Source organism: Wolffia australiana, chromosome 4, assembly GCF_029677425.1.
Source record: "Wolffia australiana isolate 7733 chromosome 4, ASM2967742v1".
NCBI lineage: Eukaryota > Viridiplantae > Streptophyta > Magnoliopsida > Alismatales > Araceae > Wolffia > Wolffia australiana.
Window position 1 is genome coordinate 6,734,094 of NC_135838.1, and position 25,383 is coordinate 6,759,476.

Below are 25,383 nucleotides of genomic sequence, written 5' to 3' on the forward strand. Positions count from 1 at the left end.
CCAACACCGCTTTGGCTGTGAGACAACATTTGATGCAGTGAGACGGCCAAGTCAATTTAACATGGACTTTCTCATTAACTAGTCAAATTGATCAACTGAAAACAGGACCGAGACAGAGACCAGACCAAACTTCAGATGTAGGTTTAGGTTTTCGGTAAAACTGGACGGAGACCAGACCATGTCCTTCCCTACTAAGAACTTGATATAAAAACGTTTTGGGCCGGTTTGTAAGGCCCAATATAAGCTTAAAAACTGGTTCTTGAATCCTTCAGCTGAGTATTTTCCCTTCGTCTTCCTATTACAGACTCAGGTTCTGATCAGAAGAGGGTGCTGCTCTTCTCTCTCGCCTAGTCGCCATGGACGCCAAGGACATCCTCGGCCTTCCTAAGAATCCAATGCCCGGAGGGCCTCTAGAGAAGCGGCCCCGTCCGCCGAAGGAATCTCAAAGAAAACCCGATGGCGTCTCCAGAGAGGTGCAATTCCCGTCCGCAGACTTCGTTTTTAATCCCTACCCATATCTCTAATCACCATTCTCTGCGTCATTCTTTCTGGGTTTCTCGTTTCCTGGAAGATTTCCATTTTCAATTTGGTTGTGTTGTTCTCTTAATCAAGTAATAAGTTTCGATGGGGATCTAGGTTTATGCGCTTACTGGAGGGATGCCCCCACCGCTCATGCCTGGTATAGATTTGTCTCTCTTGAAAAAAAAGCAGCAGCCATCCGATGAGAAGGTGATCATTTTTTAGGGTTGAATTCTATTTTTTCCGAAGTATATCAGTTGGCGTTGCTTTATTCTTCCTCTTAACACATTTTTCTGAATTTTTGTGATCCGTATGAATGTGCAGATTACATGGCAATGGTTACCTTTCTCCTCCTCCGCACGATCAGATAATCTTCAGCTCTATCATTGGGTATGTGTTCAACTAGCTTTTATCGCTCGAAGATCTTCACTTACTGTATTCTTGATTCCTCTATGGAACTTCTTAGGTTCGTATTGTAAATGAGGTCACTCCGAGTGGCGATTATTCATTTGCAAAATTCAATAAGGTTACTATCTGAGCCCTGTGACATCTTATTTAATGTTTCTCGTTTCTTCCAAAACAAAATTAAAATTTTCTCGATTAATGACTGGTAGATCATTGATTTTATTTGTGCTTTGTTGTCAGTCTGTGGACATACTCAAGTACACTGACGAGGAATATGAGAAGTTCTTGAATGATCCTGTAGGTATATTTTCTTTGTTGACGTATTAGACCGTATTGTTTCATGTCTTTTGTTGTAATTTACTCATATTTTTTATTTTTTCTAATTTTGAATATGTTTCAGACGTGGACCAAGGAAGAAACAGATCAGCTATTTGACCTTTGTGAACGTTTCGATCTCCGGTTTATAGTTATAGCTGATCGTTTTCCACGTTCCCGCAGCGTTGAAGAACTAAAGAGTCGTTATTACTCGGGTACAACCTTCATCTTTCGTTCAGTTTCATTATTTTCATAAAACTAAATTTGACAATTACGTTATTAGAAAACACAACTTGAATATAAATACTTTCTCCATGTAGTCTCCAGGGCTCTCATTATCTCCAGGGCACAGTCTGCTGTAGATGTGGCAAACCACCCACTTGTCAAGGTTTGATCTTCACTTTTGGAATAATTTTATGTTAAGCCCTTAAACGTCTTAAACACTCAACCTTTTGTAGAAAAGTCCCATAAGACGGTGTTATTTTCTGTATTTCTAGGAACCGTACAACACAGCGACCGAAATTGAACGGAAGAGGGCATTGGGAGCATTGCTCTCTCAAACAAAGCAGCAGGATCAAAGAATTTCTCTGGTTTTTGGCGGCACACTAGCTTCTTTTTTATAATATTTAAATAATTTCCCGTTCTTAATTATCCAAATCATCTAATTCAGATCACTGTCGAAGCAAAAAAGATGGCAGAGACGTGGGTGAAGAATAAGGTCTGCAACGGAAGTTTTTTTTTCAATAAATCATTTTCTTTACGCTAGTTTCCACTGAAGGTGGGTGAGGCTGCTGAGCCCATTGGACCTGTTGCTGACTCCGAAGGAATTGGCAATGTCAACGCCATGGTTGATTCTGGTGCACCTCCCAGTTCACTGCCATCTGCTGGCGCTGCCATGGATGGCTCGTCTATTCCGGCATCTCTTCGATTGGTATGTCACAAAGACGGTGGGATGATGATGCTTGACTTTTGTTCCCATCTTTTGTTTCCACGGGATGACGATGATGACTAAATTATCATTCCATTGCCATTGCCATTCGTAAGTGGGTATAGATGATGATGATGACTCATCATCCCAATGCGTCATTTGTTCGCAGCAGGATAATGATGACGCTGAAAAAAATTTGCCCATCATACTTGTAGCAGAGTGATGACTATGACTATTCAATGGAAGATGATGATGAGTTTCATCATTCCCGGCAAACACTGATTCATGAACTTCGTTACCAAATGTTGAACCTTTGAAACATTCAGAACCAGAGAACCTTCAAGTCTTGGCTTTTACTTATAATGTTTTTCAAAGTTCATCTTGAGTACTGGATAACCACAGAAACTAAATGTTCAGTTTATTTGAGTAATCATAGGTAATAATCTCCCACTCTGACCCTTTTTTTTCTTCGGGATTTTGGTTTCAGCTTGGTGTTTTCTTGAGAACAAATGTCCTCGACCAGATGGTGCAGTCCACTAACTCATCAGCTGGGCTGAGGACCATTAAAAGGGTTGATCAGATGTTGCAAGATCTTGGGGTATGTGCTCGTTATTTTTATTAAATTTTAATATTTTTGCAAAGAGTTTTAACTCAGCCGTCTTTTCAGGTAAACATAAAGCCAAAGGTGCCGACAAAGTCAGTATGTTCTCAGCATCTTGAGCTGAGGAAAGAGATTCTGACCCTGCTGAGTCTGCAGAAACAGGTCTCCTTGATCTAATAATTTTGCTATTTGTTTCTTTTTCCATCAAATCCAAAATTCTTTGTAATTTGTCTTCTTCCGGTAACAGTTACAGCACAAGGAATCTGAAGCTTCGGCTAATCGAGACAGCCTTGCAGAGGTTCCAAACACTCCTCAGGTAAATTTGAATCATGGCTTCGTATTTCAGCACTCAGTTTGATGGCCCTCATTGTGATTTTTACTCTCCTGGTAAAGAACAGTATTTATATACTGACCCATTCTCTCTTTCTCACCCAGATCTATATAAGACCATATAATCTCTCATTTGTTCCTTAATCCGTATTTTCTCCCTGACTCATAAACAGCGCTCTCAGCGAGCAGACGTGGACAAGGCTTTCATTCCCGAGTCTACTGGTTTTGGAGGTATGTCGATGGCCCTAAGCTTCTATTATTCATTTTTTTAAGCCCACCCTTTGCTAGATTATGTTGAGATCTCTTCTTAGTTGGGCGGTTTACTGTGTGGCTATGCGTACCTTGTAATTGAAGAGGCTCCTCGGAGAGATCCGTTTTGATCTTTGATGCAGCTTTGCTGGCCTGTTTATTAATTTCTCTTTCCATTATCCATGCATTTCAGGCGAGAGACAAGGGAAGCGTGATAACCGAAAGAAGGTAAGCTCCCTGTTTATTCTCTATGCCCGTCTCTTTCTAAACAGCTCCCGTCCTCTCCCTTTCTATCTCTATCTCCCCCTCTTACTTCCTCTTACTGTTTCTGTATCGGTAGACGTAGGTCCTTTTCTTTGGCTCCACTCTATCACTACATATGTGTATTTATTTCGACCTGTATTGTCTAATTTTCCATTTGTCTGATGAGCTTGTTAATGATTTGGAAGGTGGGGGGAAGACCTGCAGATGTGCCGTCGTCGCCGCCTCTATCAAAGAGACCAAGGAAGCTAAAATCCTCAGACGGATGACGATGTAGATTCAAAGCCACAGCCTCCGGCTTCGAAGTCTAGTGTTCGAACGGTATCGATCCATTTTGAAGTGTGGGATACCCCTGGAGCTTCACCAAATGTAACCTCATTCTGTAATTGAAGGTGATCAATCTCCATATCACTTTCTCTGTCTCACTTGTGCAGGCATTGTAGTAGCTTCTAATTTCTTCAAGTGAAAAAGGAAGAAAAGGTAACCCGTGGTTTAGATATCTTCTTCACTCTCCCATCCACTTGTGCAGGCAAGAATTGTTGTAGCTTAAAATTTCTCTCAATGAAGAGACAGAAATGGTTAGGTTGTTCTTTAGATCTATCTATCTATCTCTCTCTCTCTCTCTCTCTCTCTCTCTCTCTCTCTCTCTCTCTCTCTCTCTCTCTCTCTCTCTCTCTCTCTCTCTCTCTCTCTCTCTCTCTCTCTCTCCCTATTCGTTATATTTTAGAAGTTTGGAGATTGGGGTGGGAAAAAGAGAGAATTTTGCAGTGAAGAAAGAGGAGTGGGAGGGTATATATCATATATTTTATATAACTCATATAAAAACAAAATATAATACATGACCTTTGGGGCCTTGTGAGAAGGCATGTGATTCTAAAAAGCCCTGGTAAGCTTCGGTTAAAGAACCACTAAGAGAAACTCCTTCAAAATACACCTAGGGAAAATCAAGGGAAATATGTATAAAAACTGTCTCTTCATTCTCAATCACAGAGGATAATCTTGATATACTATAGAGGTAATTATACTACACCATCAATCTCTCTTTTTTAACTAAAAATCTTAAGCATATTTTTTGCTTGGGCGTGTCTTCAATTTGGTGAAGAAGGTTGATTCTGTGCATAAGAGGGGCTTGTCATGTAGTAAAGAGTTTAGGGTATATTATTCATGCAAATTATATAAATTTCTTCAACCTAAATATTTTATCCTCCATGATAGGGAACATTTGTACAAGTTCATGGAACCTACTTTTACTCGTGCGATGAATTTCTAGACTAATAAAAATAAGAAATTAAAACCATTATATTTGACCTTTTTCCTTTATACATGCCCATATCTCCTTAATGTAGTTCTACGATACAAATAAACTCAAAAGATTTTCCACATTTAATATGATGCCACGTAGATCCATATCAATCCATTTAATGCACCCTAATATCCTTCATGAAATTGTTCTCAAGGAACGCTTGAGCTCAAAACACCTTCCAAAAATATTTTTATACGACAAATTTGTCATGTAGGCTTAGAGACTCTTCCTTATATATTTGAACACATTTTTCCATTTCATTAGATTCTAGTCGTGAAATATTAGTGTATCTTTCTCAATTTAAAACCCTTTACCCCAACACACCACTCCACCCTCACCGAACTACACACAACCTACCCGGCACCCCCATCCATCCCCCTTACCTCAATATACACACTCATCCCTCTCCACGAGGCGTCATACAAACACTCATATTGTCGAGTCCTAATGCTTTGATTGAAGGCTACATGACAACAAAAGCTATTTTCTATGCAACAAAAGCTCAGATAAATTAAAAATAGATCTCTAAAACATAGCACATATAGTGTGCCTCGTGGGGAATTTTTTCTACTGTTAACTTACTTTCTTAGAGATTGTTCTGAAGCTGTTCATGTGGTCTTGGATCTCTAGTTCCTCTTCTCCATCTCTTCATGAAGCTCTTGAAGATCTTCTCACCATGAAGACACTCTTCTTGGTTGAAGGAGAAAATGATAAGGAAGAATGGGGCAAGCCTGGGTACCTAAAATTGGGGACCCTCCCCCATTTATACTTCACTTACAAGTTTTTTTAAAAATCCCTTAAGTTAGAGTATATCCACCAATGCCCATATAATCTTATGTGTGTGATCCTCAACGGCCATGTAGCATTCTAGTAAATAACTTAAATGACCCAATAAAAATTAATTTCCAACCTTATCAACATCTTGATTAATTAACTAAAAGATCGATTAAACCCAATTGAAAGGTTAAGCTTCTATCACATGGATGATGGATGTTATGTGGCCATCAAGCCACTCACACCACTATGTTTATTTAAGTTCATTGAATAAAATATTATGTTCAATATTATTCCAGTGTGATGTTTATAATAAAGTCCATGAATACGTGCAATGACCTAGTGAATTATGATGAGATCATAATACAATGATTACTAGTCTTTAAACATGTATTCTAAATATTCATATTAGATGGATAGTCGAGATGGACATCAAATTATCCAGATAGAATAGCACTAACTAATCCTACTTGTACGATATATATAGTTGATCCTGTGGTTATTAGTTTGGCGACACTAAGGACAGATAGTGGATGCTCTTTAGAGAAAAAGTTCACTGAATTGATCCATATGAATTCCTAAATGGTATTATACCTAAATGTCAATTAGGTTGATTCAAGTCACGGTTGTATAAGAGATCCAATGACCTGAGAAACTAAGGACATCTTGTGAGTGGACGACTACGTTTTGACTATGACTTACGAGCCTCTAATCATGGGATTCAAATAAGTTATAGATCGGATGTAGTCAGAAGCTTATGGAGATGATTAAGTGGTCAAGACAGGATCATCCGCCCTCAGTATAAGTGGAGATTGACTCAAGGAAGACGATGCAGAAAATCCCTGGCCAGGGAAGTGAGGATATTGGAGAAGGAGTTCTCCAATGATCCACGTTGCGCATCAGTGCTAATTGAATGACGGATTAGGGTTTGATGATAAATCATACCTTAAGTCATTCGAGAGTCTCGCGCGGATGATGGATTATACATATACGATAACGATGACGGTCAAGGTTCTATGAGAGAGTTCAAACACTACTCAGTATCTTCTAGAGCATGAGGTGTAGCGTGGCACCCCACGAGCTGGAAACTTAACCTATCAATTGGCTTAAATCGATCCTTAGTTAACATATATGTGTGTGTGTGTGTGTGTTGATATAGTTAATTAATAATGTTGGCCAATAATTGTTATGGGCCACCAAAGATATTAACTAGAATGATACTTGGGCCTAGAGGGTCACACATAAGAGCATTGGTGGATATATTTTACTTTGTAGGATTTTTTAGAAAAACTTAAGTAAAATATAAACAAGGAAGGGGCATTCATTTCAAGCACCCAGGCCAGCCAGATTTGAGAGCCCCCCCTTTCTCCACTCAACCAAGGATAGTGTCTTTATGGTGAGAAGATCTTTAAGATTTTCAAGAAGAATAGAAGAAGACAAGGTGGAGATCCAAGCGCCAAGTGATCGTGTGGATACTTCTAGGGGTCGGACACGTGAACGGCTTCATAATGATCTCAAAGCAGCAAAGTCAAGGGTGGAACAAGTTCCCCACAAGGTACATTAGATGTTTGATTTCAAAAATCAATTATGAATCAATTAAATCACTTCCACATCCATGGAGTCGTGTTTTGTATGGACAAACCAAGGCACCAAACCCAACAATGGACTGCCAAGCTACACCTTTTGCTCTATAAAGTACTAAGTAGCATTTGAACTCTCTCATGGAACCTTTATCGTCATTTCTTATTGTATATATATAATTATTCACCCACGTGAGACTCCTAAAAGACATAGGGTATGGATAATAGTTAAACCCTAATCCGTCATTCATTCAGTACTAATGCATAATGGGAATCAATGGCGAATGCCATTTCTAATATCCTCACTACCCTTACCATGGATTTATTTGCGCTGTCTTGAGTTAATCTCCTCATATACTGAGGTCAGACAATCATGTATTAACCATTCAATCATATACTTGAACTTCTTACTATATTCGAGCTAAGACTTGTTTGAATCCCATGGTTAGATACTCGTAAGATGTAGTGAAACCATAGTCATCCATCCTCGAGATGTCCTTGTTGTCTTAGGTCAACATATCACTTATACAACTGTGACATGAACCAACATGATTGACGTTTAGGGGTAATACCTTTCACAGATTCAGATGGATCAATTTATTGAACTCTTTTTCCAAAGAGCGCCCATTGTATGTCCATATAATCTCCACACTAATGGCCACATGTTCAGCCACACATCGTATGAGTGATATCATATAGTGTTATTATATCCAGATAATTTGATGTCCATCTTGACTATCCATCGAATATGAATATTTAGAATATATGTTTAAAGACTAGTAATCATTGTATTATGATCTCATCATAATTCACTAGGTCATTGCACGTATTCATGGACTTCATTATAAACAGCACTCAGAAATAATACTGAATAAATATTTATTTCAATGAACTTAAATAAAGCATGGTGGTGTGATTGACTTGATTTCCACATAATATCAATCATGTAATTTCTTCCAATCCACTCCCTTACCCCAATACCCCACTCTATCACACACTCCTACCCCTCCAACAATAGTCTAGATCCAAGTGGATCGAATATTTTCAGCCAATGACCATGAAGAAAATTCCAAATAATTTTTGAATGGATCATTCATGGGAGTAAGGTACTTAAATGCATGGTGAAAATTATAAACTGCACTAGTAATGCTGCAAGTTGCGTTAGTAATAAATAGCTTTGGTAGGAACATTGATGTAGTTCTATTTTCCACTATTAAGTGCTGGACATAATTTGGAAGAAAGTCCATAACATGAACTTCCATCATTCAGAATTCTAACATATTGATCAAAGCTATTTGATAATGCATAGTGAAAGAGGAATACCTTTGGGGATATTGTAACTATATTTTTAATTTGATTCATGCATTATAATCTTATAATTCTCTGTACATTGTTTAAAGCATTATAATCTTAAAAAATAATGTAATTTTCTGACATGGATACATCAAATATTAGAAGATAAGATATCCATAACTACATATCTATGACGAAGCAATATACAATAAGAAACATTGGAATAATATTATTACTCAGAATAAAAATGAAAGATAAATCAGATGTATGTGACATAGTAAAATATGTGATGGTGGATACTGCTGATGGCGATAGCACAGCAATGTTAGTGGGGAAACGGCACCGGGGCACAGGGATCACAATTGAGGGGGGAGTGATTCGCACAATGTGTGTGTGTATGTGTGAGAGAAATAGAGAGGGAGAGATCGAAAGAGAGAGTGGGAGGATAAAGGGAGCAGGACAGGGAGAGAGAGGGACAGGGACAGAGAGAGAGAGGGAAAGAGATATATTATTATATAAAAGGGGCATGAAATTTTATGTACTGGTATCAATTTTTGACAAAAACCTAAACAGATGGCAAAATTTTGTATGGTCTCAGTTACATTAAAGACCAGTTTCACTTTGGTAAAATATATAAGTTTGTTCTCATGTATCTGATAAATCAAATCGAGGTTTAACCATCAAAATTGTGTGATATCATAGTTTTGGCTAAGTTCACGAGCTAGAGATAAGCGAACTCGAACCGCTGACATCCGCCATAGGGTAAACCAACGCCTATTGGGCCTCCCCAACTGATTCTACTATAAAGGCCAACAATGGACAATACCTCCCCCCCCCCTCCAACACAACTTACAACTTTCATTGTATTGTGCTCACCAAAGAGAAACTCTTCTCAAATATCAAAAGGTGCTGATTCGGAGTCCCATTAAGGATTCATGTGGTTACGGAGAATCTAGCCATAGGAGAATCATGAACAAAGAACGCTCCATCTTTTTCTGCCAGACTAGTTGGTTTTAAGAATGCTGGTTTTAAAAAAAAGTGATAATGAATAGGTTCTATGGTCTTTCTGACCAATCAGAGAACGAACAGATAATGTGTTCCACTTATTGAATAGGTTCTACGGTCGGTCTGTGACCCTTGGACGCCGAAGGCGTACTTAATGTGATCAACAACCAACCACATCTCTCTATAAAGGAGAGTTGAAACAACATAAAATAATGGTGTTGTGAAGAATCAAATTTAATAGGTAGGATACCTTTTTGTCATGGGTTCACTAGAAAACTAACAGATAATGTGTTCCACTTATTGAATATGTTCTATGGTCAGTCGATGACCCCTAGACGCCGAAGGCGTCCTTAATGTGATCAACAACTAACCACAGCTCTCTATAAAAGAAGAGATGAAACAACATAAAATAATGGTGTTGTGAAGAATCAAATTTAGTAGGTAGGATACCTTTTAGTCATGAATTCATTAGAAAAACAAAATTATATTTTATATTTAGATTGAAATATATGCTTGTTTTTATATTCTTAGTTACATTTGTATTTGAATTCAATATATATTTGTATTTGTAATATATATTTGTATTTTGATTGAATTATGTCCTTATTTTTATATTCTTACTAAAAGGTATACTTACATGTATTGATACTTATATTTATACCTTTATTAACAATATTAATTCAAAGTATTTGTAGAAAAAATTTAAGTTTATGCCAAGATTTGTTTGAATTTTTATTTTGACAAAACTCGTTTTATTATCATAAGTTAACTCAAATTGCTGAGATTTCTTTGTGTATTTTAGTTCATTTTTGTAATAAGTTATGTATGAATGTGATGAATCAGGAAAAATTGAGTTTCTGATATCCAAAAGTTACTACTCAAACATGTATAAATATATAAATATATATGAGTAGATTCCATAAAGAAAAACACAATTTCAAGTGTCAATCGAATGCCAAATAAACTGATATTAGTGACATAATCTAGCAAATTCATCTCATATGGACTTTTGGAAGCTACAATAATGAGTATTAAGATTTATTTTTAACCATATTCCCAACAGAAGTCCATGGAAAAAGGGAGATCCCATAAGTTTATAACTTCACTACACAGTTTTTAATCAACTACTGAGTTGATTTTGAGTTACACATCTCATTTTGCAGATTATGGGAGTTATTTCCCTTTTTAATTTAAATTTGATACACCAGAATCCATGAGACAGTTGCCCACAACTGTCGAACTAAAAATCAACACTTCTTAACTTCACAAAACCAGAACTGTCAACATTTACTTGTTATCAAATTCCTCTTTACATTGCAGTACTTAGCACTGAAGACCAAAAATAATATCGTATTTTACGACAACACATTATTACTGAAGTAAAGATATTATTATTTTTTATTTTAGTGCTAACCCAGCAATGCATGAAAAATCCATGATCTCAATTGAAATAAAATTCTCAGCACTAGGCTGATACGGACCTTGATTCTCAGTACTTAGCACTGAAGACCAAAAATAATATCGTATTTTACGAAAACACATTATTACTGAAATAAAGATATTATTATTTTTTATTTTAGTGCTAACCCAGCAATGCATGAAAAATCCATGATCTCAATTGAAATAAAATTCTCAGCACTAGGCTGATACGGACCTTGATCTAGGTTCGTATCGGGAGGTGGCTGGAGGACGAGGCGAGGTAAAAGTTTCCGTGGTAGGAGAGTCAAAACGGGAATGATAGGAGGGGTCGACAGATGGGGCAGGGATCGACCAGGGGCGAGCCGCCTGATGACGCGGTGAAGGGTTGACGATCGTGGGGATGGGGATCGTCGGAGGCGAGAAGAGAACTGAACGGCAAGGGTAGGGATCGGATTGGAGGGGAGCCGGCTGAAGATCCGGTGAGACGATCACGGGATAGGGGATCGCTGGACGGTCAAGGGGACGGGACCGAGACGAAGAGGATTAAGATAGTGAGCCAAGAGGCCAATCTTACCTTCAGTCTTGACTGCCCTCCTCAAGGGAGGGCTACACATACTTATAAGAAAAAGAAGCAATCTACCCTAAACATCAAATGATGAAAATGCCCCTAACAGGCTAAATTCCTAAGATACCCTTTGGGGGTAGAGGATCGTATCATAGGCCTTGGAATTCTTGAGATGCATTAGGTGAATTGCATGTTTGACTATCTTAAAATTCAGTACAACACACAAATCAGGATGTTGTGAGTCAACAAAACAACAATTGATAAGAACCCCTGATTCTGATCCGAGAAGGTAGTGATTGTAGCCAGGAACACAGAGGGGGAGGGAAGTAGGCAGTGGGAAGAACATCCCTCAAGCAGGAGATATGAGAAACAACAACTAACATTTACTTATTTTCAGTCCTTTTTTCCAAGGAGGAATACCTACAGAGTGAAAATGACAAAAATACCCCTAGCACGTAAAATGACGAAACTGCACTAGATATGACGGGTATTGTATCACATATAACTCTTTCCAACATGATCACCATTCGAACATGAGGAATAGCTGAAAAGTGGGCTTCTCTGTATGCTCTTAGCAAACAACTCAAAATAAAGTGAATATCGGTTCTGAAAAAATCCAGTCAGCATGGATAAGATCAATCTTCACAAAATTTAGAAGCATCTAAGTACAAGTCTGTCCTAGTTGAGTTGCACTGGCCTTTTATCCATGATGTAGACATGTAATTATCATTTTTAGCCATGATGACGACCAAGCATCTTGTGTCAGACAAACTCTAACTCAATGTTAGAAATAGACTTTTATTAACCATTTTCCCTGGTGGGGAAAAAAAACCTTCAGAATCCAGATTCCAAAATAAGTGAACTAGGTGCCCTGGATGTGGCTATCAAGCCAAGCTCGGCTAATGATATTTTCTGTGCTGTTTGAAAAAAAAGGCTCAAATAGAGAGCCCTTTTTTCTCAAATTCCTATACCAAAGGTGAAAATTCTTTCCTACGCCAAAGAATACATCCAATGTCAACTCATCAACTACAGGTGAAAGACAGTGAACTCAATATGAAAATCCATTCATTTTTCTCTCATTCTGACCATCAGAGAAATAAAGTCAAAAACACCGGTTCAGCTCTACTTGGCAGCTAAAAACAGAAATGACCAGGAAAAATAGGTTTTTCTTAAAAAACTAAAGGACATTTGTAGAAGAAGAAAGCTTGAGGCACTCACTCTGGCAGCGGCGGAGGCAGATGTCATTCCAATTAGGGACCTGGTGCTGGTTGGCGCAGACAGTCCTCGCACAGGCATCGGCACAAGCGTCGAGCTCAGAGACTCCGCACACGGTGACGCAGGTGTCTGGAATTGGGTCTTTGGAGAAAGCCCCCACTTTCTTCAGCATCCTCTTAGAAGTACAAACTCTCTCACAGACAAATATCTCATCAGATGACTTTTCCCTTCCTCGGACATTCTTCAGGCGCTGTTCCTCGGCTCGTCGCCTCTTCATTCTTATTGCCTGCCCGGCAACAACAGCGGGGATCGCCGCGCCAAGCAGTGACCACCATATTTCCACCATCTTTATGGGACAGTTATTCTGTTTAGATTGAAAAATGGTAGAAAATGGTGAAATGAAACTAAAATTAAACGCCCGTATACATACTTTTTTAAAGTTGCAAGAGTTGATTAATCCGAATAACTTGATTTAGTTTAACTCTTCATATGTAAGGAACAAAAGTTGAAATAACTCTCCCAAAATCACTTGCTGATAAGAATAGTTAAATCTTAAGCGTTAGTCTTTCTTCGTTGATCTGGAGTTTGTTTCGTAACATGATACATCAATCACCCCGGATGATAAAAAATGATCTAATGAAGCAATAAATTCTTAATCTCGAGATCGGTCTTTATGCAGGGAATTTTTTTCCGGCAGGAAGAGGCTGTTTATGGCATTGAGCCGCAATAGAACAAGTTATGGTGTAAGAATCGATGGGCTAGCTAACTAAAATCGGTGAGATACAGCTCATTAGAAACGAATTCTGATACATTCGGAGGGGAAATATAACACAAACTACTAATCTTCGGCGAACAGTCCTCAAACACTCGAATTAGAGAAAATTAATCGGAAGAGACTGAGAGAAAAAAGCTCTCTCTATCTCTCTATCTCGATCTAGCTCGCATGCCCCATAATCATAACTATTCTCTCATCAAATCAACAGACGGAAATATAATTTGATAAGAAGCTTTCCCAAAAGCACGAACCATTTAAGGGGCATATTATTGGGCAAAAGAGGAATAACATGAAAAATCTCCGACTGTTCTGGCCAATAAAAGCACCATGGAGTAACTTCCATCCAAGTTTCACGCAAACTATCCAGACAATGCAGGATGGAAAAAACCCAAAATAAAGTGGCATTTAAAACCAACATTAAGAACAAAAAACCAGAAAGGGACGCCCAATTATGCGGAAAGATAGGAGCTTTACTCTCAAATCCAGGCGTCCAAGAACTGCAGGATCAACGTATGAAGATCTACGCAGTCCCCATGATCAACAGCACAAATAAGAACTGCTTCCCACCGAGAGGAGAAAGTATCCAAGAACACTCTCACGAAATCTACCAATTTGCGGGAAGATTGACGTCTGCCCAACCCCGCCTCCGCGGGGATGAGGGTTTTTTTTTCTTCTTGTTTTTATTTTTCAGACAAGTAGAAAAGCTTTCTTCAAATAAGATGAAACAAGCCCAAAAACTACTAAAAATAGGATAGTGAACTATAGAGTAGCGCGTGCGGTGCAGCGCGAAAAATCGCATAGCTTGTGCGAATTTTCGCACGCACCAGACGCACCACGGAATGTGCGGTGCGGTTTCGTGCGGAAATCCGCACTGTACATCGCATAAATTCGCACATTTCGAAGTTTTGTTGCTTATTTTTTAAAAATTAATTTTCAAAATCATTCTTAATGAGAAAAATAATATAAAATTAACCGTTAAATTCAAAAGATAATTGATAAAAAATTTTAAAATTCTAGAAAATTCTTAATTAATTTTAAAAATCATTTATAGTGTGAAAAATGATATAAAATTAACCGTTATATTTTGAATTTATCGGTTAATTTTATATTATTTTTCACGTTAGAAATGATTTTTAAAATGAATTAAGAATTTTCTAGAATTTAAACTAATTTTATCGATAAAATTCATTAGTATTCTGGAAAATTCTTAATTAATTTTAAAATTCATTTCTACTGCAAAATATAATATAAAATTAACCAATAAATTCAAAAGATAATTGATGGCGCTGCGCAGCCCGAGCCCCTAGAAACGTCTTCGGAGACGTCACCATCATCATCGACATCGCCGCCGGTTCGCGTTCAGCCCGTCCGTCAAGCCAAGGTGACGGTACGTACGCCCAGATTCAAGTATTCCGGGTAACGGGCTCGTTATCTTTTCTGTGTTTCTTTCCTTTCCGTTTTTATCTCTCATTTCCCGTTTTTTATTCTCGTTTTACTCGTTGTAGTGAGGGGAATCCAATCTATAAGGAATTACCCTCCACAACCATTCAAGGGAAAGACAATTCCCTTCCATCTCCTTTTCTTTCCTCATCCTTCATCTTTTCTTCCCTTTGGTTTTCTTTCTTCCCTTTTCTTTTATTTCCTTTTGTGGGCTTAGGCCTGTTATGTTTAGGCCCATCCAATTCCCCCTATAAAAAGGACAGGATGGCGCCCTAAGAAATTGACCTCTCGTTTATTTTGAAAGTTGTTTTTTCTCAAAGAGAATTGTTGAATGAGGAAGTTCACCGCTCACGGTCAAGGAAGAAGAGAAGAGGAAGAAGGAGGAAGAGAAGGAAGAGAAGGAGGAGAAGAGGAGGATTTTCAATCGCTCGCGTGCTGCCGGCCGTCGTTGCACCACTAGCTCGCGCGCTTTCGCCGCTCGACCGCGCGCGACCGTCGCACCTGCCGGCGCCCATTGCACCACCCGCTCGCGCCTCTGCTGCTCAGCTGCGCACGATCGTCGTGAAACCGCCGGCTGTCGCGGTACCTGCCAGACCGCTCGCCGCCATGCCGCTCGTTTGTGCGCCGCTCGCGTGCCTTCGTGCCGCCCGGTCGAGTGCCAACTCGCCTCGCTCGCGCACACGCCGCCTCGTGGTCACAACCTCTTGCGCGCCTCGTAGTCGCAACGCCCGCGCGCGTGACTCTGACACCTCTCCTTCGCGTGCGGGGCCGCAGCAGACAGCCTCCGTCGCCGCCCTCTAGAGCCTCGACAACGTCCCCCCTGCAAGCACGTCCCCGCCTCGCGATTTGCATTCATCGTCAGCTGCCGACGCCCGCGCCCCTCACGCCGCCGCTCCTCACCTGCCCCGCGTTCTCGCACCTGCAGGCATTTACCTCGCTCTCCCCCCCCCACCGTGGGTTGCAGGACACCTGACTTGTCGACCCGGCCGCCACCTGCAGGTGATATCGACGCCGAACTCGGCACCCTGCTCTGCAAGTCTGTACGTGGAACTCGGCGCACATCGCACCTATCCCACCATCCGGCTTGCTGCGCACCCGGGCCTGCCGTGAGACCACTGGTCCCCTGCAGTCGTCGCCGTCGCGCCTGTCTGTTCGGTCGTCGCCTGCGTTCGTGACCAACGGCGTCGCCACCGCTGTGCCTTCGAACGCCACTCCTGCCCCTCGTCGAGCTCTCGTCACCGACTCCACATTGCAGCGCTAGGACGGACGCATAGAGTCAGGACGGCGGTTAGCGGACCCCGACGAGGTACGTCCATTCTGCCCTGTCTTTTATCTCTTTCAGTGCATATTCAAATTGCCTCCACCGCGCTCGGGTTAGACGTAGGTGAGCGGGACAGGATGAGTAAAAACTCATGTATCTTGTGTCTTACCTGTTTGGTACGGGTCGGGCTTGCCCATCCCGTGTGAGCAAAACCCGACAGGGGAATATCCTGTTTGGCGCCGTAGCGTCCTCGACCCCCTTGGACAAGGTTCAAGAGGCCTACCACCCACCACCAGGCGACTCCGTCGACTTCCCGGGAGTCGGAGCTCATTGCTTGTCAGCGTTCGCACGTACCATACGTAGATTCATCACCGCATTTCCTCGTAGATCCCTACCGTAGGGTTTACTGTCAGACTATGATCATCACCCTAGTCCGATACCTGTCTTCTTATCGGCATCGAGTTCACTCGCTCGGTGACGACTGGACGACGTCCTGACGACGTCCGGCATCAATAATCAATAAAATTCGTTAATATTCTATATAATTTTTAATTTTATTTCTACATTAATTAGTATTATTAGAATAAGTATTTAAACCTGTCGAGTTCTTCTAAACAATGAATATAATATAAGAATAAGCTTTTCAGTAAAGAAGAAATGATAATATTACAAAACAAATGCATTAATTTGAAATTCACATTTTCTCAGAAAATAGTCTTAATAAAAAAAAGTTTATTCTTTATTATTTTTTAATAATTTTTTTTCATGACTGACATGTCAAAAGAATACACAGTGTTGCATATTGGAAGAAATATTTTTGCTAAAATAATTGTTCTTCGAATGTAGGTGAGTTTATGACATTTCTTGTTTGCTAAGTATGAAATTATCCTTGGCCGACCTTGGCTATATGATAATGATGTACACATTTTTGGTAGGAGTAACACTTGTTCGTTTATCTATCAGGGTAAAAAAATTACGTGGCATCCTTACACTCATAACCCGAAGAAGCCTTCACCAAAATATACGTCATTAGGTCTATGCATTCTTAGTGGTCGCCAATTTCAAAAGGAGATAGATAGTGAGATGACCATCTGCCTCGCCATGATTCCGGACCATTCCGCTGAGATGTCATCACCCCCACCACTAGAGATTTCCCAATTACTTGCTGAATTTGAGAGTGTCTTTCCTGAGGATTTACCAATGACCTCCCAACCATGCGTGAGATTTAGCATGCCATCGACTTCATCCATGGATCATCCCTACTGAATCTTCCCCATTATCGTATGGATCCCACGCAGTACAAGGAACTTTGTCAAGTCCAGGACCTCTTGGACAAGGGATTCATTCAAGAAAGTCTTAGCCCATGTGGCGTACCTGCATTGTTGGCTCCCAAAAAGGATGGGAGTTGGCGCATGTGTATTGATAGTTGAGCTATAAATAAGATCACCATCAAGTATAGGTTTCCCATTCCTCGCATTGATGATATGTTTGATATGATGACTGGTTCAAGAATTTTCTCGAAAATTGATCTAAAGAGTGGATATCATCAAGTCTGAATCCGTCTTGGAGATGAGTGGAAAACCACATATAAGATGAAGGATGGATTATATGAATGGAAAGTTATGCCCTTTGGCTTATCGAATACACCTAGTACCTTCTAGTGATTAATGAACCACATTCTTAGACCCTTCATAGGAAACTTTGTCATGGTTTATTTTGATGATATACTCATCTACAGCAAATCCAAAAACAACCAGGTCCATCACCTACGCCTAGTGTGTGAGGTCCTAAAGGCCGAGCAATTATATGCCCATCCAAAAAAAAATGCTCGTTTCTTGTTGATCAAATCTCATTCCTAGGTTTTATCTTATCAGCACAAGGTGTATCCGTCGATCCGGCCAGAATAGACGCCATAACCCAATGGCCGACTCCTAAAAATGTCGATGATGTTCGTAGCTTCCATGGTTTAGCGACCTTCTGTAGACGCTTCATTTCCAACTTTAGTACTATTATGGCACCCATGACCGAGTGTCTAAAGGGGAATCACTTTGAGTGGACTGGATTAGCGCAGAAATCCTTTGATGATATAAAGCTTAAGATGACACAAGCCCCAATCCTGCGTTTACCCGATTTTGATAAAGTATTTGAGATCACCTGTGATGCGTGGGGATTAGGAATTGGCGAAGTATTGAGTTAGGAAAATCATCCCATCGGATTCTTTAGTGAAAAGTTGAACGATGCCAAACTCAAATACTCCACCTATGAAAAGGAATTCTATGTCATCGTTCAATCCTTACGTCACTAGCGTCATTATCTACTATCTAAGGAATTTGTTCTCTACTCCGACCATGAGGCATTGAAGTATCTCCACTCACAACAAAAGTTAAATCTTAGGCATGTTAGATGGAATGAGTACATTCAGTCATACACTTTTGTCCTAAAGCATAAGAGGGGTCTCGAGAATAGGGTCGTAGATGCTTTGAGTAGGCGAGTCCACCTACTGAATGTCATGAAAGTTGAGGTTATTGGCTTTGATCAGATAAACGACCTATATACCGATTGCCCGGATTTTGCGCCTATCATCCAATCCTTAGGAAAATGCCCTAACCCAAAAACCCAGGATTATATTCTAGAAGGGGGATTCCTATTCTTTGACTGTCGGCTATGCATCCCACAGACTTCCCTCAGAGACTTCCTCATTTGGGAGACACACACCGGAGGCCTAAGTGGTCATTTTGGGCGAGACAAGACGATCGCCACCGTAGAGCATAGATTCTTTTGGCCATCCCTGAAATGAGACGTAGCCAATATTGTGTCCCAAGATCGTGTATGTGCTCTAGCTAAACAGGTCAAGCAAAACACTGGCCTTTATACCCCTCTTCCAGTCCCTCATAAACCTTGGGATGACGTGAGCATCGACTTTGTTCTAGGACTTCCGAGAACTCTCAAGCGTCATGATTCCATCATGGTTTTTGTAGATCATTTTTCTAAAATGGCACATTTCATCCCCTGTTTTAAAACTTCTGATACTTCTCATGTCGCTCAACTTTATTTTAATGAAGTTGTCCGTCTATATGGGCTTCCCAAGAGCATAGTATCGGATAGAGATGTCAGATACACTAGCTACTTTTGGAAGACCCTTTGGCACCTGATGGCGCAACATCACCGGACGTCATCGAGGCAGCACGCGAGGAGCCGCCGTACGTCATCGAGCCAGATCGCGAGGAACCACCATCGTCATCGAGCCCGCCACCTCCACGTGTCCAGCCAACACGACGAGCCGCCGCAGCAGCCCGCGACCCCGAATTCAGATACACGGCGTGACGCATGCATCGTCTCACCATCGGAGCATTCCGTCTATCTTTCCGTTGCTTTGTTTTCGTTCTCTATCTCCTATCTTCGTATTGTTCTTGTCGTCGTGTAGTGAGGGGAAGAGCCCATATGAGGACATCTTCCCCTCACATGGGCCTGACAAGCCCATTATCTTCCCATTATCTTTCTTTCTTATTTTCTTATTTTGTTGTTAAAAGGGGGGCCCACCTTCACCCACTATATAAGGGGGAGAGGTGGGCGACCAAGACCACTCTTTGATTTGGAAGTTATTTTTCTAACGTGGGAGTCGAAGAGTCACGATCGTGAGAAAGAGGAAGAAGGAAAGAAGAAAAAGAAGAAGAAGAAGAAGAAAAGGAAGAAGGAAGAAGGAGGAAGAGGAAGAAGAGGAAGGAAAGGAAGAAGGAGAAGAAGGAAAGAAAGAGAGAAGAGCCGCCGCCCGACCGTCCCCACCGCCGCCGACCGTCGCCGTTCACTGCCCAACTGCCGCCGCAAATTTAACGCCGCCGGCGCCGTCCCCGGCCAATCCGCCGCCGCCAGCGACGCCTCCGAACCCTTCCCGCCATCTCCACGCCATCCCCTCCTCCCTCTGTCCCGTCACCGAGCACCGTCGCCCTGCTACCTTTCCCTTCCCCCCTCCCGCGTCTTTCATTTTCTTCTTCCGCGCTGCCGCGGCAGATCCGTGGTCCCCCGTTCCACCGTCCATCTCCGTCACGTTATTTCCCCTAGCCACTGCCTCCGCATCCGCACCTTCCGCATTTCCTACCCCCGTCTGCCCCTCGTTCCCTCCATTCTTTCTCACGCCGGCGCTGCACTCTCCGCCCCTGCCGTTTCACCTTCTCCTGCCGCCGTGCAGTTTTTCTTCGCCCGCCCGACAGCCGCCCCTCGTTTCTTCTCACACCCCACCATCCTTCTTCACGATTCTCCCGGCATCTTGCCCCGCGAATCACATCCCTCCTGCATTCCCAGACACGCTCTCCACATGGCCTAACCCCATTGACTCTCGTGCCCCATCACCCACAAGCGAACCCGCGCCCACACCGTTGTACCCTCACTCTCCACCGCTACTCCGTTGCAACCCCCCCCCCTTACTCAACTTCATCTCGATCATCTTCCGACGAAACACCACCGCCCGTTACCTCCTCCACATTCCACTTGCGGCGATCCCCTCCGTTCGGTAGACGTTCTGAACGCGCGGTTTCCCGACTCGACCACGGCTCCAACGTCTTGCGTGCATCGATCGGACTCCTCCGTCAACGCTTGAGCGGCTGCCGGCGACGATTGCTCCTGCAACCGCACCCTCGCTAGCATCTGCTCGTCGTTCCGGACCCCCGCTTCACCTTACGGACCTCCGACCCCGGATATCGATCGCCAGCGCGACGACGGTACCCCTCTCACCCGCTCCCCTTACGTCCTTTACTTTCTTCAGTGCACTTTCGGTTCGCCACTTCTGCGCTCTCGGGTTAGATAGGTGAGCGTGAGACAGGTTGAGACAACAACGATATTTCACGAGAGTCTTTACCCGTCCGGCATGAGTCGGGAACACCCATCGTGTGTGAGCACCTCAGCGGGAGTTTCCCGTTCGGTGACGTACTCGCCCACGGCCCTCTCGGGCGAGGTTCAGGAGGCCCGTCAGGCTTCACTCAGGCGACCCGTCATTTCTCTGGAACGACAATTCACTGCTCGTCGGCGCACGCACGTACGATATTAGGACTTCAACCATTCATATCGTCATCTACCCCTGTTCTTCCGCATCCATCGGACGACGTCATTCGACGTGATTAGTTATCGATACGACACCGAGGCCGTACCCTCGGTGACGACCGGACGACGTCGTGACGACGTCCGGCATCAGCACCTCTTGTGAACAAAACTTAAATTTTCCATAGCTTTTCACCCCCAAACTGACGGGCAGATTGAAGTCATTAATAGAAGCCTCGGCAATCTATTACGATCTTTGGTTGGGGCCAACCTCAAATCTTGGGATGCTATCATTCCACATGCCGAGTTTGCCTATAACGCATAAATCAACCGTACCATTGGCATGAGCCCTTTTGAAATTGTTCATGGTCATCCGCCTTGCAAACCTACCGATCTGATACCCATGTTGTCGCATGCTAGAGTCTCAGACGATGGTCATGAGTTTTGTTGGAAGCTAAGAGGGGGGGGGGTGAATTAGCTTATCTTCTTTTTGTTTACCTAGTTAGCTTTTAAGATTCCTTGATTTGACACTCACCTTCTTTCTCTCGAACACTCAGATTTACTTGGTTCCTCGATCCGCTTAGTGATCGAGTCAATCCAAGGCCCCCCTTCGAGTCCAAATTAGGACTCAGGATAATCTTACTAAGGATCCTCCCTTGTAAGGTACCCTAACCCAACTTACAGAGTTACTTCTACAAAGGAGTCTTCCGATGGCACGTCACGTTCTTTGGTGCACGAGCTTCAACCCCGAACCGCCTTCGGGTAGACCGTCACGAACTCTTCCTCGTACGTCTACTTCCCTCGTCACCGTCACGTCCTTGGTGCCACCAACGTCACCTCCTTGCCTTCTTGATCTTCGTCACCTGTTCAGATTAGTGGAAGAAAAGATATACCGCTCCCCGTGATTGATCAAAGGTCAATCACCGCTCTCAATGATGTATGAATGATCAAACAAACTAAGATTCAAATGTAATATTAAGATAAATTCTGAAAACCTGTTTCATAAGTACTTTCAAGATCAACAAATCAATTCCTCTTAATCACTTTCAAAAATAATATCAATCCCTTCACTATCCTTCACAAAATCTCATAAAAATCACCACTAACTCAATGATTGTGGAGGAAACTATCACCCTATTCAGTAAATAAATGAATGATGAAAATTAAAAACTTCCCTTATCAATGGAGAAGCACAGCCACACTGATTGCAGGGGAGAAACTTCACAAGAAGTAGCACTTTCTTCTTCAAGAGTAGCACAAGAGAGATGTTTTTCAAAAGGGATACCTCAACCCTTGCTCTGAAGGGGTATTTATAGGGGTAGAGGGTAGATTGTAATTTTCTGAGAATTTCAAAAAAACTTTGAGCTCAAAAGGAGCTGTAATTAATTTTTTATGATTTTTCAAAGTTTTATAGAAATTTTCCTTAATTAAAAAATTAATTATAGTAATTAATGCTAATTAAAGTAGTTAGGTTTAATATAGGAATTTCAAAAGTCGGAAAAAGTAAGATTTTTAGAAATAAGAAATGATTTTGGAAAGTCAACCGTCGGACCCGACCTTTGGAATAAATCGAATTTCCTAATTCGATTTTTCGGGTCCAAAGTACATTATATATAAATAATTTATTTCTACACTAAGAGATGACTTCTGGCGCAGTGGTAAATCGCTTCATTACTGAGGCGGAGGTCTTGGGTTCAAATCTCGTTCTCCCCATATATATATATATTTTTTTTTAATTCAATCTTTAGTAGCGGACCTGACCTCGGATTTAACTGGTTAAATCCGCCCGTCGGGTCCGCCACTAAGGCTAATGGGCTCCGCCCATTTAGGCCTTATTGGGCCCTTCTTAAATGAACTAAAATGCCAGAAATTTATTTAGAAGTCAATTTTGCACTATTTAAAATACTTTTAATTGTTTAAAAATTCAGAAAAATAGTTATAATATTTTTAAAGTATTTAAAAATATTTCTAAGGCTTCTGAAAATAATTTCAACATACGTTAAATATGAAATGACCTTTTAAAAGGATTAAAATAAAATTTTAATACTTTAAAACTATTTTCAGAAATTTTAAAAAACATTTTTCATTCTCCCAAGTACTTTATGATTATTCTAGTTTATTTTATAGTTTTAACACATTTAAAAAACATAATCTTAAAATATTTTAAGCTCTAATCATAAATTAGTTTCTTAATTATAAATTCATGATATTAATGTAATTTAGTGTACATTAAAACACAAAAACCTCAACAAGTTTGCAAATCATATTAGAAGTCTGCATGAGGACATTCATAAATGCATCATGAATAGCAACACTTCATACAAAAAGACGGCAGATTTACACCATCATTTTCACGAGTTTAATGAAGGTGACATGGTGATGGTGAGGGTTAGGCCGGAGAGATTCTCTTCCAAGCGGGCTACCAAGCTTCATGCTCGTAGTGCCGGGCCATTCCCAATCCTCAAACGAGTAGGGGAAAATGCCTATGCCGTCGATATACCCTCCACATGGGGGATAAGCACTACCTTCAATATTTCAGAATTGGTTGCATTTAAAGCCCCACCTCCTTCATCTATTGACTAATCCCTACCCATGGACCTCCCGGTGAGCGATTTTGACTTGTCCACTCCCCCTTCACTACCCTCCGATTGGTAAGAGAATATCGAGGCTACACTGGACGAAGTAATCACATTCACCAAGGGTGGAATGGTGCGAAAGTTTCTTGTTCGTTTGCAGGGCAAACCATCAACAGACGACACGTGGATTTTGGAAGAGGACCTGGCTCACCTGCGCCTAGACTTGGTGGACCCGCTGGAGGCTTCTGTCCACGACTCGACGGAGTCGAGTTCTTCTGACCCCGGGGGAATTGGTGGCGAGGACGTCAACACAACTTCTGCGAACACGCCACCGCCGTCGCCCGACCAAGTCAACGCACCGGCTTCAGTCACGTCTCTACCTACGCACGCCGTGACATGCGTCATGACACGTTGTCGACAACTAAAGGACCGGCCAGACAACGACCAAGTCGACGCATCGGCATCAATCACGTCTCCACCTACGCACGCCCTGTCACGTGTCATGACACGTCGTCAATGTCAGATCAAGAACTGCCCTTTGACGTGACACGATACCACGTCACCCATCGTTATTTTTATTTTTATTTCTATTTCTCGCATTTTCTCTTTCCTCCAAGGCCTATATGTATAGGCCAATGTTGCAAGAAACAGTTGGCAAACCCTAACCATCACCTACGACGAATTTTCATGCACTACGAGCATGAATAGTGTTTCTGCATTTGCAAGAAACAGTTGGTAATCCCGGCTTGCACCACAAGGTTTAGCAGCGCTACGCAACGCATGTGTTGGCTTGCACTGAATTCAGGGTTCTCTAACTTCAAATGCTCCTCAAGAATATTCATCATATTTCTGTTGTTCGATGCATTGTCTGTGGTAATTGTGCACACCTGCATTTTTTGGATTCATCAATATATTGGAACGATGAAAATTAACATTAATTCTAATTTTTATGTCGTAACCCATACCTTCTTCTTCAAGTCAAACTCCTCCAACATTTCAAGAATGCATGCACTCATGTTTTCTTAGAACACGCTCGCACAAAGTCCACTCAAAGTTCACCCAATGCAATATCACACCGAGGAAAGCAATGTTGTTTTTCGATGTCCACGCGTCAAGTGTCAATGACACTCAAGCAACATATGCCATTTTTTTCTGAACAATTTTCTTCATATCTTGGTAGAGTGAGAAGGCTTTTGCCTTGATAGCCTTCACTGACGGGCTGGTATTTCTTCTTGTGCGATATAATGAAGAAGTCGTATCAATTATTTCTTCCTAACAATGGCCCACGGCGAGTCAGACAGACATATGAACCGCACCAGCTCTTCTTTGGTCTTCTCCGTGGTACGTCCGGTGTAGTACTGTTTATTGGCATCTCCACCGGCAAACATGTCTAGTATTGATATCTCCTGTACGACTTGACTTGTCTTTGCTTTCAAAGACTCGAATAATTTGCAATGTAACTTTTCCAGGTGCCTCCACAGAGGCGTGCTGCTTTGGTACTTGTTGCATTCTATAGTGATACAACACAAGTTGCATTT

The 25,383-nt window shown here is 41.6% G+C and overlaps 2 protein-coding genes across 4 annotated transcripts; one reads left to right on the forward strand and one right to left on the reverse strand.

Annotated features, from left to right (window-relative positions):
* The first annotated feature begins 271 nt into the window (after nt 1-271).
* LOC144701747 (myb-like transcription factor family protein) lies at nt 272-4,202 on the forward strand. 3 transcript variants are annotated; one of them, XM_078573493.1, is made up of 16 exons: nt 272-473; nt 637-729; nt 844-909; nt 986-1,045; nt 1,165-1,221; nt 1,325-1,454; nt 1,560-1,627; nt 1,737-1,829; nt 1,910-1,957; nt 2,006-2,170; nt 2,655-2,765; nt 2,835-2,930; nt 3,016-3,084; nt 3,272-3,329; nt 3,541-3,575; nt 3,797-4,202. In XM_078573493.1, the coding sequence occupies exons 1-16, from the start codon at nt 357-359 to the stop codon at nt 3,875-3,877; spliced, it is 1,347 nt and encodes a 448-aa protein (XP_078429619.1). In that variant the 5' UTR covers nt 272-356; the 3' UTR covers nt 3,878-4,202. The 3 variants fall into 3 exon arrangements, with proteins under 3 accessions (XP_078429619.1, XP_078429620.1, XP_078429622.1); XM_078573494.1 differs by having other exon boundaries at nt 2,018-2,170; XM_078573496.1 differs by lacking the exon at nt 986-1,045.
* An 8,393-nt stretch (nt 4,203-12,595) lies between these two features.
* LOC144701748 (thionin-like protein) lies at nt 12,596-14,250 on the reverse strand. The gene is made up of 2 exons (XM_078573497.1): nt 14,012-14,250; nt 12,596-13,126 (listed from the first exon to the last, which is right to left on the reverse strand). The coding sequence occupies exon 2, from the start codon at nt 13,106-13,108 to the stop codon at nt 12,725-12,727; it is 384 nt and encodes a 127-aa protein (XP_078429623.1). The 5' UTR covers nt 13,109-13,126; nt 14,012-14,250; the 3' UTR covers nt 12,596-12,724.
* Between the last annotated feature and the right edge of the window lie 11,133 nt (nt 14,251-25,383).

What these genes read in the sequence shown, in the direction of transcription:
- LOC144701747 (XM_078573493.1), top strand. Translation starts at nt 357, where the DNA reads ATGGACGCCAAGGACATCCTCGGCCTTCCTAAGAATCCAATGCCCGGA. An exon ending in AGCAGCCATCCGATGAGAAG is followed by an intron (nt 730 to 843) that starts GTGATCATTTTT and finishes ATGAATGTGCAG; the next exon opens with ATTACATGGCAATGGTTACC. An exon ending in AGATGTTGCAAGATCTTGGG is followed by an intron (nt 2,766 to 2,834) that starts GTATGTGCTCGT and finishes CCGTCTTTTCAG; the next exon opens with GTAAACATAAAGCCAAAGGT.
- LOC144701748 (XM_078573497.1), bottom strand. Translation starts at nt 13,108, where the DNA reads ATGGTGGAAATATGGTGGTCACTGCTTGGCGCGGCGATCCCCGCTGTT.